We start from the raw sequence: 12,145 nt of genomic DNA, 5'->3' as shown, positions 1-12,145 counted from the left end.
TCGTTGTCACTGAGCATTTTTAGTCCCGTGGGGGTCTAATTCTGAGTTTGCTACCAGTAAATCTCTGCTCTATCAGTCTTCTCCTTCACATCTGGATGCTTCTGTGCAAAACCCAGGTTCTTCATCAGGAGGTGGAACAACACTTACACAACATTCAGTAGGAGGTGCGCTCCCCACCCCACTCATGTACAACTGAGGAAATGTGTTCTGTTGGTAGAAGACGACACCTAACTGGGGATATGTCTGTACATCTCTCGCTGTATGAGGTATTCATGATCCTAAGCAGAAACACAACCTGATCTGACAGTTGGAAATCTTCCTTTCCACCAGAAATTTGAAAACAATTCACTCTCATCTTCTAGTTTCATTTTCATTTTTAAAACCTTAAATCTCTGAAATCCATCTAGAACTTATTTTGTTGTGCAGCATGTGACCTCACTGCAGTGAGGTTCTCTCCCGTGTGCCTGTGTGTAGGTTTCCCCAAGAACAATCCAGTTCTTGCAACACCATCATCTCCTTACATCTCCCCCTCCTCCTTCAGTTTCCTTAACTGTATATTGTTGGACATGAAGTTTAGGATAAGTCAGTTGAACTCCCTTAACCCCATTCCAACCTTAAAAACATTGCTAATTGGTGTAAGAATGAGGACACAAGCTGGTGAGGAAATGGAGAAAGGGGAATCCTCTTAAACTGTTGGTGGGAATGCAGGTTGGTGCAGTCACTCTGGAAAACAGTATAGAGGTTCCTCAAGATGTTAAACATAGAGCTACCCTATGACCCAGCAATTGCACTACTGGGTATTTACCCCAAAGATACAGATGCAGTGAAAGAGGCAGCAATGTCCACAACAGCCAAACTGAGGAGCCGAGATGCCCTTCAATGGACAAATGGATAAAACAGATAAAAAAAGATGTGATATCACACACACACACACACACACACACACACACACAATGGAATACTATGCAGCCATCAAAAAAGAACGCTTGCCATTTGCAATGATGTGGATGGAACTAGAGGGTATTATGCTAAGTGAAGTAAGTCAATAAGAAAAAGACAATTATCAGATGATCTCATTGAAATGTGGAATTTAAGAAACAAGGCAGGGGATCATAGGGGAAGAAGGGAAAAAATGAAATAAGATGAAACCAGAGAGGGAGACAAACCATGAGAGACTCTTAATCTCAGGAAACAAACTGAGGTTTGCTGAAGGGGAGGGCAGTAGGGACAGGGTGGCTGGGTGATGGACACTGGGGAGCGTATGTGTTGTGGTGAGTGCTGTGTGTTGTGTGAAACTGATGAGTCACAGACATGTACCCCTGAAACAAATAATACATGTTAATAAAAAAATTTTAACTAAAAAAATAAGACAAGGCAATGAAGGAACAAAAAAAAAAAAAAAAAAGAACGAGGACACAAGGACGAACATAGCATGAGCTCAAGATACACTACCATCCACAGCAACGAGTGCGCTGTCAGCAAGAACAGGAGCCCTGCAAAGAGTAGTCAGAGCCAATTCCAGGCACCGAGCAAGCCCAGATCTCCCAGAGTCACTGGACAAATAATGCAAAGTCTAGAAAAGTCTTACTGGGAACCTGGTCCATCCACCTCAGTGGGTGTCTGAGTGTGAGAAGGGAGGAGATGAACCAATCAGGGGATAGATGTGCTGACATATTAAATGGAAGTCAGTGTCACTGGGATATAAATCAAATTCACCGGGAAATTCCAATTTCTGTCCCTTGACGACAAAACACTGGCTCCTAAGGTTATAGAAAAGATATTGAGGGTCCCAGTGTAGGAATGTGAGTCTGACCTTGAGAAAGGCTGCCTGAGATTTACAGACTTTAGATGTAAACATATTAAATGTCTGCTTTTATCCTATTAAAGTCTTCTACGATATTTTGCAATAATATTACAGTACTAGGTACTGTGACTATTAACACATTTTCTCGTCCAATAATGTTCACAACAACTATGAGGTAAGTACCATAATTATTCCACTAAACGTTCATTAAGTTCCATAAGGACAAGGACACGATCTTCTTCACAACAATATACAGCATCTTGAACAGTACATAGCACACAGTAGGTGCTAAATAACATTTAAATGAATAAAATATTAAAATGCAATTACAGACTTAAAGAAGTTCAGCATGGCCTCCAAGGCTGAACAGCATATTGGAAAGTGGGCCTAAACCTAGATCTACTGACCAAGTCCAGGCTCCTAACCCAATACGTATAGAGGGTACTTTTCTTAAAACAGTCCCTTATGTTTATTATTTCATGTTTTTTTCGTGTTTTGACTGGTATTAGAAACAGAATTCTTTCCATGAATTTTTAATGCATTACTGCTCTATGCAACTGTATTTACATATTTATCTAGTATCCAGCCACTGTACTAGAGTATATGCCTTAATTTTATTTCGTATCTTGCTGTGTCAGCCAAGATTTCTGGAACAATGTTGAAGAGATGTTTTTGGTTTTGTTTATTTTTTTGAGTTAGTTTTGTCAAGAATCACTTTAGTGTTTGACAATTAAAACTGATGTTGGTTACTGATTTGATATTTATATTTTCTTTATCACTGAGAAATTAATCAATGCTTGTTTTATTAGAAATAGATGTTGAGTTTTAATAAATCCCTTTTCAGTGCCTATTAAGATGATTGTTATTTTTCTTATTTGATTCTATTTATATGATGAAGCACATTAATAGAAAGGATATTATTAAAGCATCATTAAAATCATATCTATACTTCTCCTATACTTCTCTTCCTATACTTCTGAATTAACTAGAACTTTAAGTCAGATGTTCACACTGGTATTTGTGATTAATACTGATAATTTTTATGTTTTCAGTATTGATAGTGAGGTTATGCTTAGTCACCTGTTCTGATTTAAATAATATCAGAATTATTTCCTTCCTAAAAGAAATAATCAATTATATTTTACTTCCAAAGGTTGGACCCTCATGTATTCACAAAAATTATACTGATGAAAAGTTTAAATGATGTAGAAAATGCTTATGCTAAAACAATATGTTTTAAAAATCAGGACATAAGTTGCTTATGCAGTAAGATCTCAATTACATAAAATTCTTGTAACAGAAAAGATTACAATTTGTTAGAAGTCCTCACACTTTCTCTCATTAAGATGATCGTGAAGAACTGTGTCTTCAATAATTTCCAAATTTCATAAAATGAGTATGAGCTGTTTATATAACTTAATAAAGCTTTTAAAAGAATAGAATAAAACTTTTATATATATTATAAAATAAATGAAATGTATCATTTTACATAACATAAAAATATACAGAAATGCACAAACATATACCTACACAGACAGATGGAAATGTGTATGGTTATCTATATGTATAAGATAACTCATGTGGAAATGGCTTTTTTAATCTTATCTGTTTCTTTAATCATATGAGTTAATTTTCTGATAAATGAACCATTTAAAAATAATCAGAACTGAGAAATACTTCTTGACGCTTATGCCTCCCTCCTCCTAAAACCAGTCTATTAAAAGAGACTAAAAAACAGGAGTCACAAATGATAGAAATGAAGGACTTTACAGGTCATCAAAGCTAATTCTTATTTTATAAATGAGAAAATTAAACCAGGTACAAAGATATTAAAGAACACATACAATTACAGAACTCATTAATACATCCCTTGAAAAGCTACTACCAATGTCTCCTGATGATTTATGTCTAAAGGACCATCTGAGAGAGGATACCAACATGCCTACTCACCATGCCACTGTAGGAATGGCGGAGCAATATGGCATGTCCATAGAGGAGTGTCCGATGACCACCACCTTGAGCAGTCTGTGGGGAAAAAAAGAGGGGTCGACAAGGAAAAAAAAAATAAAAGAGTAATCGTAACTAAGTCATTAAGATACTCTCTTGTTATCAAGGAAGAGTTTAATAGGAAAGAACTAAGTAAAACTAAGCAAAGTTCTATCAGAGAATATTTAAATGGGAATAGGCTACCAAGAAAATCTCTACTGTGGGTCAGCAGTTGATCCAGTCCTCAAAGAATGAACTTGACTGTGGCATAATTTGTAATTATTTATTCATAGTTATTTATTATCTCTATTTCCCATCATATTGTGATCTGCATCAGGTAGGGACTATGGTACTTTATTCACCATCCCCCCACCCCAGGTTCCTAGCAAAATGCCTGGCATACAGTAAGGATAAATATCTGTTCAATGAGTGACTCTTCCTAAAACAGAGTTTTGATCAAATCATCTATTGATTTAAAATTTTTTCACGCCCTTCAACTGTTTTTTAAAAAGAGTTCACATTTTTTATATGAAATTGAGGAAGGCTTCTCAAATTTTAGCATGCTTATAAATCACCAGGAGAGCTTAGCATAAAGAGTGAGGACACTAAGCTGTGTATACTTTAAGAAGTGAAGAAAACACATTAATATCTACTACTACTATACCTCTTTTCACTCCGATATCTCCCTCCCTATGTTCCATACAATTTCTAAAAATGACTTTATTTTCATGTTATGTTTAAAAGACCTCAAAACCATTCTTACAACAGGTATGGAAAGGTATTCCAATAAGAAAAACTGTTAAAAAAAAAAACAGAGAAAAAAGAGTAAAAGAGAAAAATCTACTTTGCAAAATCACATTCCTCCTCAGAACAAGGCCCTCTTTAAAAAGTACTTTCATTTTTTTAAATAACATGTTCTATTTAGTGTGGCTAAGGATAATTTTATCCACTTAGTCTGATTTGGATCACTTTGATAGGAGTTTACCTTTTCATGCCAGATGTGGGCTCCAAAGCCTTAAAATACTGATGAATTTGAACAAGACTGGACAGTCAGACCAATCAAAGCAAAATTTTTCAGAAATACAGGACAAGGCCTTAGATTTAACCCAAAAGTGGCAAGTGCCCTTTTCACTCTAAAGATTGCATACAGAGTTCACATACATACACCGTGTATGTATGTGTGTACACACACAAGTGCATGCGTACACATGCACACACAAATGTAAATGTTCAAACTGGTTAAGCTAAAACAGATACGCAGTGTCATGGTGTCTGAATTTTCTTTCAACTATAGACGTTACACAATTAGACAATTACAGATATTTACACTATCAATTTCCTCACTACTTAAATACAAATCAATGCCACAGATTTAGTTTTAACAGAACTCCCGTAAAAGTATGCAGATAATCCACACTAAATCAACTTCGTTACTTAAGAGAGCACTATTAACACAAAGTGAATGCAATTTCTGTCACAGGGTCTGCATCACTCTTCCTCCAACTTGTCATTTTAAAAGATACTGTTCTAGGGCGCCTGGGTGGCTCAGTGGGTTAAGCCGCTGCCTTCGGCTCAGGTCATGATCTCAGGGTCCTGGGATCGAGTCCCGTATCGGGCTCTCTGCTCAGCAGGGAGCCTGCTTCCCTCTCTCTCTCTCTGCCTGCCTCTCCATCTACTTGTGATTTCTGTCTGTCAAATAAATAAATAAAATCTTAAAAAAAAAAAAAAAGATACTGTTCTAACTCGTTCTGAATCAGAAAAAAATGTGTAACTTCCACTCGAGCAGATTGGATAACCTGTTCATTCAACAAACATTTCTCAAAAAAAAAGCGTATGTGAGAATCATCCAAAGAGTTACCTTGGTTCTTTTCTGTGATTTTTATTTCGTCATGTTAATTTTTTGGTTAAATTTGGCCTGCTCCTTGCTTTATTTTAAGTGAGCAAATATTTAGGGACTTTTCCTGCTGTAGGGAAATTCTGGTAGCCACTTTTAGGGTTATTCCTTCAAGACTCTACAATATTGTGCCTTATGTGGACTGCTGGACTCCCCTAGACCAATTTCAATAAGAAAAAGATCATCACTGCTGGGTGGTGTACCACAAGCAGTTGTAATTCAGGATCCTGGAAAAAAGGTCCATTTTCCCTTTAGTCCCCCAAAACTAAACCTGTAAGCACTCAGCTATATGACCATATTACACTATGAGAACCCTGCTAGGACCAGCTAGATAGGAGTCAATCAAGCTCATGGAGAAGAAAGCTCAGGGCTGACCTGCCTTTTCAGATCACACACAGGAAAACACAAACTTGGCTTTTTTTTTTTTTTCCTCTTTTTGAAATTAACGTGTTAACTGCTAACACATGGGTAAAGTAAGGAGGGCTTTCAAATGTATCAACTGAAAAAAAGAATTAGATTTTACATAAGGTGAACACACTTTCATTTCACACTAAAGCCATCTAAACTTTAACTAGTCCTGCTTTTTCCAGTAAGTATTATAGGAAAGAAACACTCTGTCCTAATCATTCAGGAGTATTGACTGCAAGGCTACTATCTGAGTAGTAGGATACACCTGATGCCAAGGGCATCATGCAGAACAAGCTCACATTGTATTTTCTTCTGCACTGAGGATCAACGTTTTCTCCAAAAAACTTAACTTATTCACTCAACAATTATATACTGGATCTCATGTAGTTTCCTTCCAAATCTGCACACTAACAGCAAAGAGAATTTTAAGCGTTAATGTATGAATAATGGTATGTTTCTTAATGCCTCCAATTATGTGACGGATTATTAGATCCTTTCCATCGAAGTAGTACCTGAAATTGACATATCCCTCAGGTACATTTCCAAGTGTGACTTAGACCCTACCTGTCCCTGAAAATGCAGCTGTCAATCCACCGCCCTCAGCCCTGCCCATAGGATTCCTAGAGCCTGTATTATGGTTGTGAGTTGTTCCCAGGCAGAACCATGACCCAGAAGTCAGCCTCTGTGAGACGACTGGGGTCTCCTGTAGATGATGGGGTCCATGTAAAGGAGCTTCAGCCCTCTTAGAGAAAATAACAACAACAATAAAAAAAATTACCAACTGTCATCTCCAAACTCTCTGTACTTCAGATGTTGGGGAGCTAAGCAACAGTTATCAAAAGGCAGAGTTTGACTTTTTGAAAATGACAGTGAAAAACGTGTTTTCGATTCTGTGTGTCGGTTTGGTCCCCTTATCCCCTGAAATGACCAGCAGGGTTAGGGATGCACAACGGTGTAAAAACCAACAGCTCAGCAGCTGTAAATGGGTAAGAGTCCAGAGCACACTCAAACAACACTGCTCTATGTATTCTAAACCAGCCTCAAGCTTTACAACAATTATCTTAACAGCAATTTAATATTGATAGGCATTCCTATGCCTCTAGCTTGCCAAAGATGTCCAATTAGGGGACCCATATTATAAGTAAAAGCTTTGATGTAAATGCATCTACATTTATGTTTATTTAGAACAATATGCAGTCGATGGGCGTAATGTATTCATCTGTTATTCTCTGTGGGAAGGGAAACAAATTGGATCCCTGTAACCCCATCTGAAGTATTACTATTAGAAGGTTAAAATTTAAGAGCAGAAAAGCATAAAACATAAACCTGTAACAGCAATGACTAAGATAAACTTAAGGGGTTTATACGCACATAAAAATCATTGATACTGTGCTTCTGTTGTTTGGGTTTTGTTTTCTTTTTCTGTTCTGTATTCTTTAAACATGTGTTTGTGTTATATATTGGCTTATTAACATGTCACTTGTATGGCTGCTGTTTAAAACTGTCTAATTTACTAACCACATACTATCTAAACATTTTAAGTTTTTTGTTTTTCTCATTTTTTCCTGTACAGAAATGCTATGTTAACAAATGGAGGACATTTCTCATTAATTCCAGACCCTTATTATGCAAACGTTGTTTTTGGTTTGTTTGGTTTTTTTTTAATAAGCCCAACTATAGAACTTCACAGCCCTTGACGGATAAGACATAACATGCTGTCTTAGAAGCAAAACAATGAACTCTTAACAGGAATTTATTACTACAGGTAATACTTAGTTAAGTCACCGAAATTTAAAACAACAGACAGCAAGGTTAAGAAATTTGCATTACAGAACTTTGTTCACTGTGTTCAGCTATTTAAGTAGAGAAGCTTTACTGTTTACCTTGAAATACTAAAAGTAAAACTTGAGAAATGAGCTGTTCCAAGGAGAAAAATAGAAAAATATTTCCACGCTTAAGCTTTCAAATCATCTGAGAAACACAAACGGGAATGGCTCAAGATCAACCAGAGCCACACAAAACTATGGAGCCGCAGGTTCTGGTCAACCTAGGGGTCCCCCAGCAGCTGGAGATACTCACAGGGCTGTCATCTTTAATAGTGAATCACATAACAGATTCATAAAAGGACTATAATAATGAGAAATCTGGCATCAGTGCAAAATAAACGTATCTGACAAAGCCAGCTGAACACTGTCAAGACAATCATTGGCAATGGATGGCTTAGTTCTGATTCGGGCTTAACCGAAAGCCTCTGAAGAGGGGGGGCAGATTTAAGGTCGATGGCAGTAGTGACCAACCATTGTGCCAAGAGCACAAATGGGCTCCTGCCATCAGAAAGCAACTACTTCTAGGAGGTCAGATGATGCCTGTCCAGGTACAAAACCCAAAGCAACCCACGCCTGAAAGATGACAGCTGAAGAAAATTCAGCATTTTTGCCTTTTAAGTGGCTTAAAATACTCTAATTTCACACATAGCCCCTCTGCTCAAGATTCTAACCTTCCCAAATCATTCAGTGCAGGTAAGAAAATAAGACACTGGGCTTCTGGCTTTGCAATTAAAAGGAATGAGAACCTAATTAAGTTATTTTAGATATGCTGCCTGGTTTAAATTGATTCTGTACATCATCTTGCTGTTTGCATTGATTTTTATATGAACCTGCTCTCATGAAAGAGCTTGGAACAGAAGTTTCAGGTAACTATTCCACTCACCTTCTTCCAAGGGATGAAACACTGGATGAGGGATTGATAGGGTAAAATGGCAAGATGATAAAAGTAGTATACTAACGGCAGATGTGGCAAGAAAAATGGAGTTTTTCAAACAAAATTTCACTGGCTGTGTATTAATAGGTGCAAGGACAGATTGGACATACTCAGATTTTGCTACTATTTATACCATTTTCCCAGCTAAAATGCTTGTTTCATGATGTTTAACTAAGTACTTAATGTCATCTACCCAGTGTTATAATTAGTCTCTTCCACTGAAAACTAATAGCTGCAGTTATGTCAAATTTTGGAAAATGTCTCATGTACTTTTTGACAGATGTCTTTGAAGACGTGTTCTGCTCTGTCATCCCATACGAACCGTCAAATTCCTAATGTTGACTAAAGGCGCAGTGGTTGGGACCCCACAAAGCTCCTGGGTCAGAGTTTCTGAAAATAGTAATTACAGACTTAGCGAAGTAATTCCATGGACTAACATGAACACTTGGCATCCTTTATTACATGGTGTCTTTTAATTTATCTTAATGATGAAATTTATTTATTTCAGTCCCCCTTTTTAATCTACATCCAGAATTTTGATTTAGCAAGTCTCATAGTTTATATCTTTTTAAATGATATGTCTTTGAATTTTTTAATTATATTAAGCCTTTACTAAGTGAATATAGTAAGTTTCTCTATTACTTCCTCACTTTTAGGATAAAAAAATTAAATTTCATAAATGGTATATGAGAAACAGGACAGGTACGAAAAAATGAAACAAAAAAATTTTAGTTTATGTCTCAAAACAATGACATTCTGCTCTTCCCCTTCTGCATATTTTCTTCAATAACATGACCATGTACTTTACTCTCCTCTTTGAGTTTGTCTCCTTTGAAAACCTATCCATTTTACTAATTTGGTTAAGAAATGAAAAGAAGTTAAATTATTTTCACTTCTCCTGGGCTAGGTAATTCAATAGAATCTTCTTGGTGCCTCTTCTAATTTCCCACAGTATAAATTCCTACTGTATTCATGCAACACAGCTTAAAACAAAATAGTCAATATAATCCAGATTGAAAATTCTTTTTTTTTCTTTTTTTTAAAGTAGGCTCCACACCCAGCACAAAGCCAAAGGTGGGGCTTGATCTCCCTACCCTAAGAACAAGACCAAAGCTGAGATCAAGAGTTGGATCCCTAAGCAATAAGCCACCAGGCATCCCCCTATCCAGAGTGAAAACACTAAAGGAAGCTGTTGAAAAAGATTTTTTTCTTTTTTTTTAATTAACATAAATTATTTGTTTCAGGGGTATAGATCTTCTATTCATCAGTCTTACACAATTCACAGTGCTCACCATAGCACATACCCTCCCCAAAGTCCATTACCCACCCACCCTATCCCTCCAACTCCCCTCCCCTACCCTCCAGAAACACTCAGTTTGTTTCCTGATATTAAGAGTCTCTTATGGTTTATCTTCCTCTATGGTTTCATCTTCCTTTCTTTTTTCCTCCCTTCCCCTATCGTCTTCTATCTTGTTTCTTAAATTCCTCATATCAGAGAGATCACATGTAATTGTCTTTTTCTGATTGACTTATTCCACTTAGCATAATACCCTCTAGTGCCATCCATGTTGCTGCAAATGAAAAGATTTCATTTTTTGGTGGCTGCATAATATTCCACTCTGTGTGTGTGTGTGTGTGTGTGTGTGTGTACATATCTTATATTCTTTATCCATTTATATGTTGATGGACATCTAGGTTCTTTCCATTGTTTGGCTACTGTGGACATTGCTGCTATAAACACTGGGGTGCATGTGCCCCTTCAGGTAACTACATTTGTACCATTGGGGTAAATACCAGTAATGTGATTGCTGGGTCATAGGGTAGCTCTATTTTCAACTTTTTGAGGAGCCTCCATACTGTTTTCCAGAGTGGCTGCAGCATCTTGCATTCCCACCAACAGTGTAGGAGGATTCTCCTTTCTCCTCATCGTTGCCAACATCTATCATTCCTGACTTGTTAGTTTCAAACATTCTGACTGGTGTGAGGTGGTATCTCATTGAGGTTTTGATTTGTATTTCCCTGATGCCGAGGGATGCTGAGCACTTTTTCATGTATCCGTTGGCAATTTCGGTATCTTCTTTGCAGAAAAGTCTGCTCATGTCTTCTGCCTATTTCTTGATTGGATTCTCTGTTCTTTTGGCGTTGAGTTTGAAAAGATCTTTATAGATTTTGGATATTAACCTTTTATCTGATAGGTCATTTGCAAATATCTTCTCCCATTCTGTCAGCTGTCTTTTGGTTTTGTTGACTGTGTCCTTTGCTGTGCAAAAGCTTTTGACCTTGACGGAGTCCCAATAGTTCATTTTTTGCTGTTGCTTCCCTTGCCCTTGGCAATGTTCCTGGGGGGAAGTTGCTGTGGCTGAGGTCAAAGACATTGCTGCCTGTGTTCTTTTTCTCCTCAAAGATTTTTATGGATTCCTGACTCACATTGAGGTTTTTCATCCATTTGGTGTCTATTTTTGTGTGTGTGTGGTATAAGGAAATGGTCCCATTTCATTCTTCTGCATATGGATGTCCAATATTCCCAGCACCATTTGTTGAAGAGACTAGCTTTTATCCATTGGACACTCCTTCCTGCTTTGTCAAAGATTAGTTGACCATAGACTTAAGGGTCCATTTCTGGGCTCTCTCCTTTGGTCTATGTGTCTGTTTTTGTCCCAGTACCATGCTGTCTTGATGATGACAGCCTTGTAATAGAACTTGAAGTCTGGAATTGTGATGCTGCCAACTTTGGTTTTCTTTTTTAACATTCCTCTGGCTATTTGGAGTCTTTTCTGGTGCCATATAAATTTTAGGATTATTTGTTCCATTTCTTTGAAAAAAAGTTGATAGTATATTGATAGGGATTACATTCAATGTGTAGATTGCTTTAGGTAGCACAGACATTTTCACAGTATTTGTTCTTCTAAACCATGAGCATGAAAATATTTCCATTTCTTTGTGTCTTCCTCAATTTCTTTCATGAGTAGTCTATAGCTTTCTGAGTACAGATTCTTTGCATTATTGGTTAGATTTATTCCTGCTTATAGTTTTGGGTGCAATTATAAATGGGATAGACTCCTTAATCTCTTTCTTCTGTTTTGCTGTCGATGTACAGAAATGCAACTGATTTCTGTGCATTGATTTTATATCCTGACACTTTACTGAATTCCTGTATGAGTTATAGCAGTTTTGGAGTGAAGTCCTTTGGGTTTTTCACAAAAAGTATCATATCATCTACAAAGAGTGAGAGTTTGACTTCTTTGCCAATTCAGATGCCTTTTATTTCTTTTTGTTGTCTGACTGCTGAGTCT

At 37.0% G+C, this 12,145-nt stretch overlaps 1 protein-coding gene across 6 annotated transcripts in view; it reads right to left on the bottom strand.

Annotated features, from left to right (window-relative positions):
* Nucleotides 1-12,145, bottom strand: part of RYR2 (ryanodine receptor 2) — a 535,490-nt gene that overhangs the window by 414,215 nt on the left and 109,130 nt on the right. For all 6 annotated transcript variants that reach the window (XM_044239419.1, XM_044239420.1, XM_044239421.1 and 3 more), the window contains one exon: nt 3,755-3,829. In XM_044239419.1, coding sequence (XP_044095354.1) covers nt 3,755-3,829 — 75 coding nt within the window. The remainder of the gene's footprint in view (nt 1-3,754; nt 3,830-12,145) is intronic.

Source organism: Neovison vison, chromosome 2, assembly GCF_020171115.1.
Source record: "Neovison vison isolate M4711 chromosome 2, ASM_NN_V1, whole genome shotgun sequence".
Lineage (NCBI taxonomy): Eukaryota > Metazoa > Chordata > Mammalia > Carnivora > Mustelidae > Neogale > Neogale vison.
Note: the sequence above shows the minus strand (reverse complement) of the source record. Positions and strands in the feature narration are given on the sequence as shown.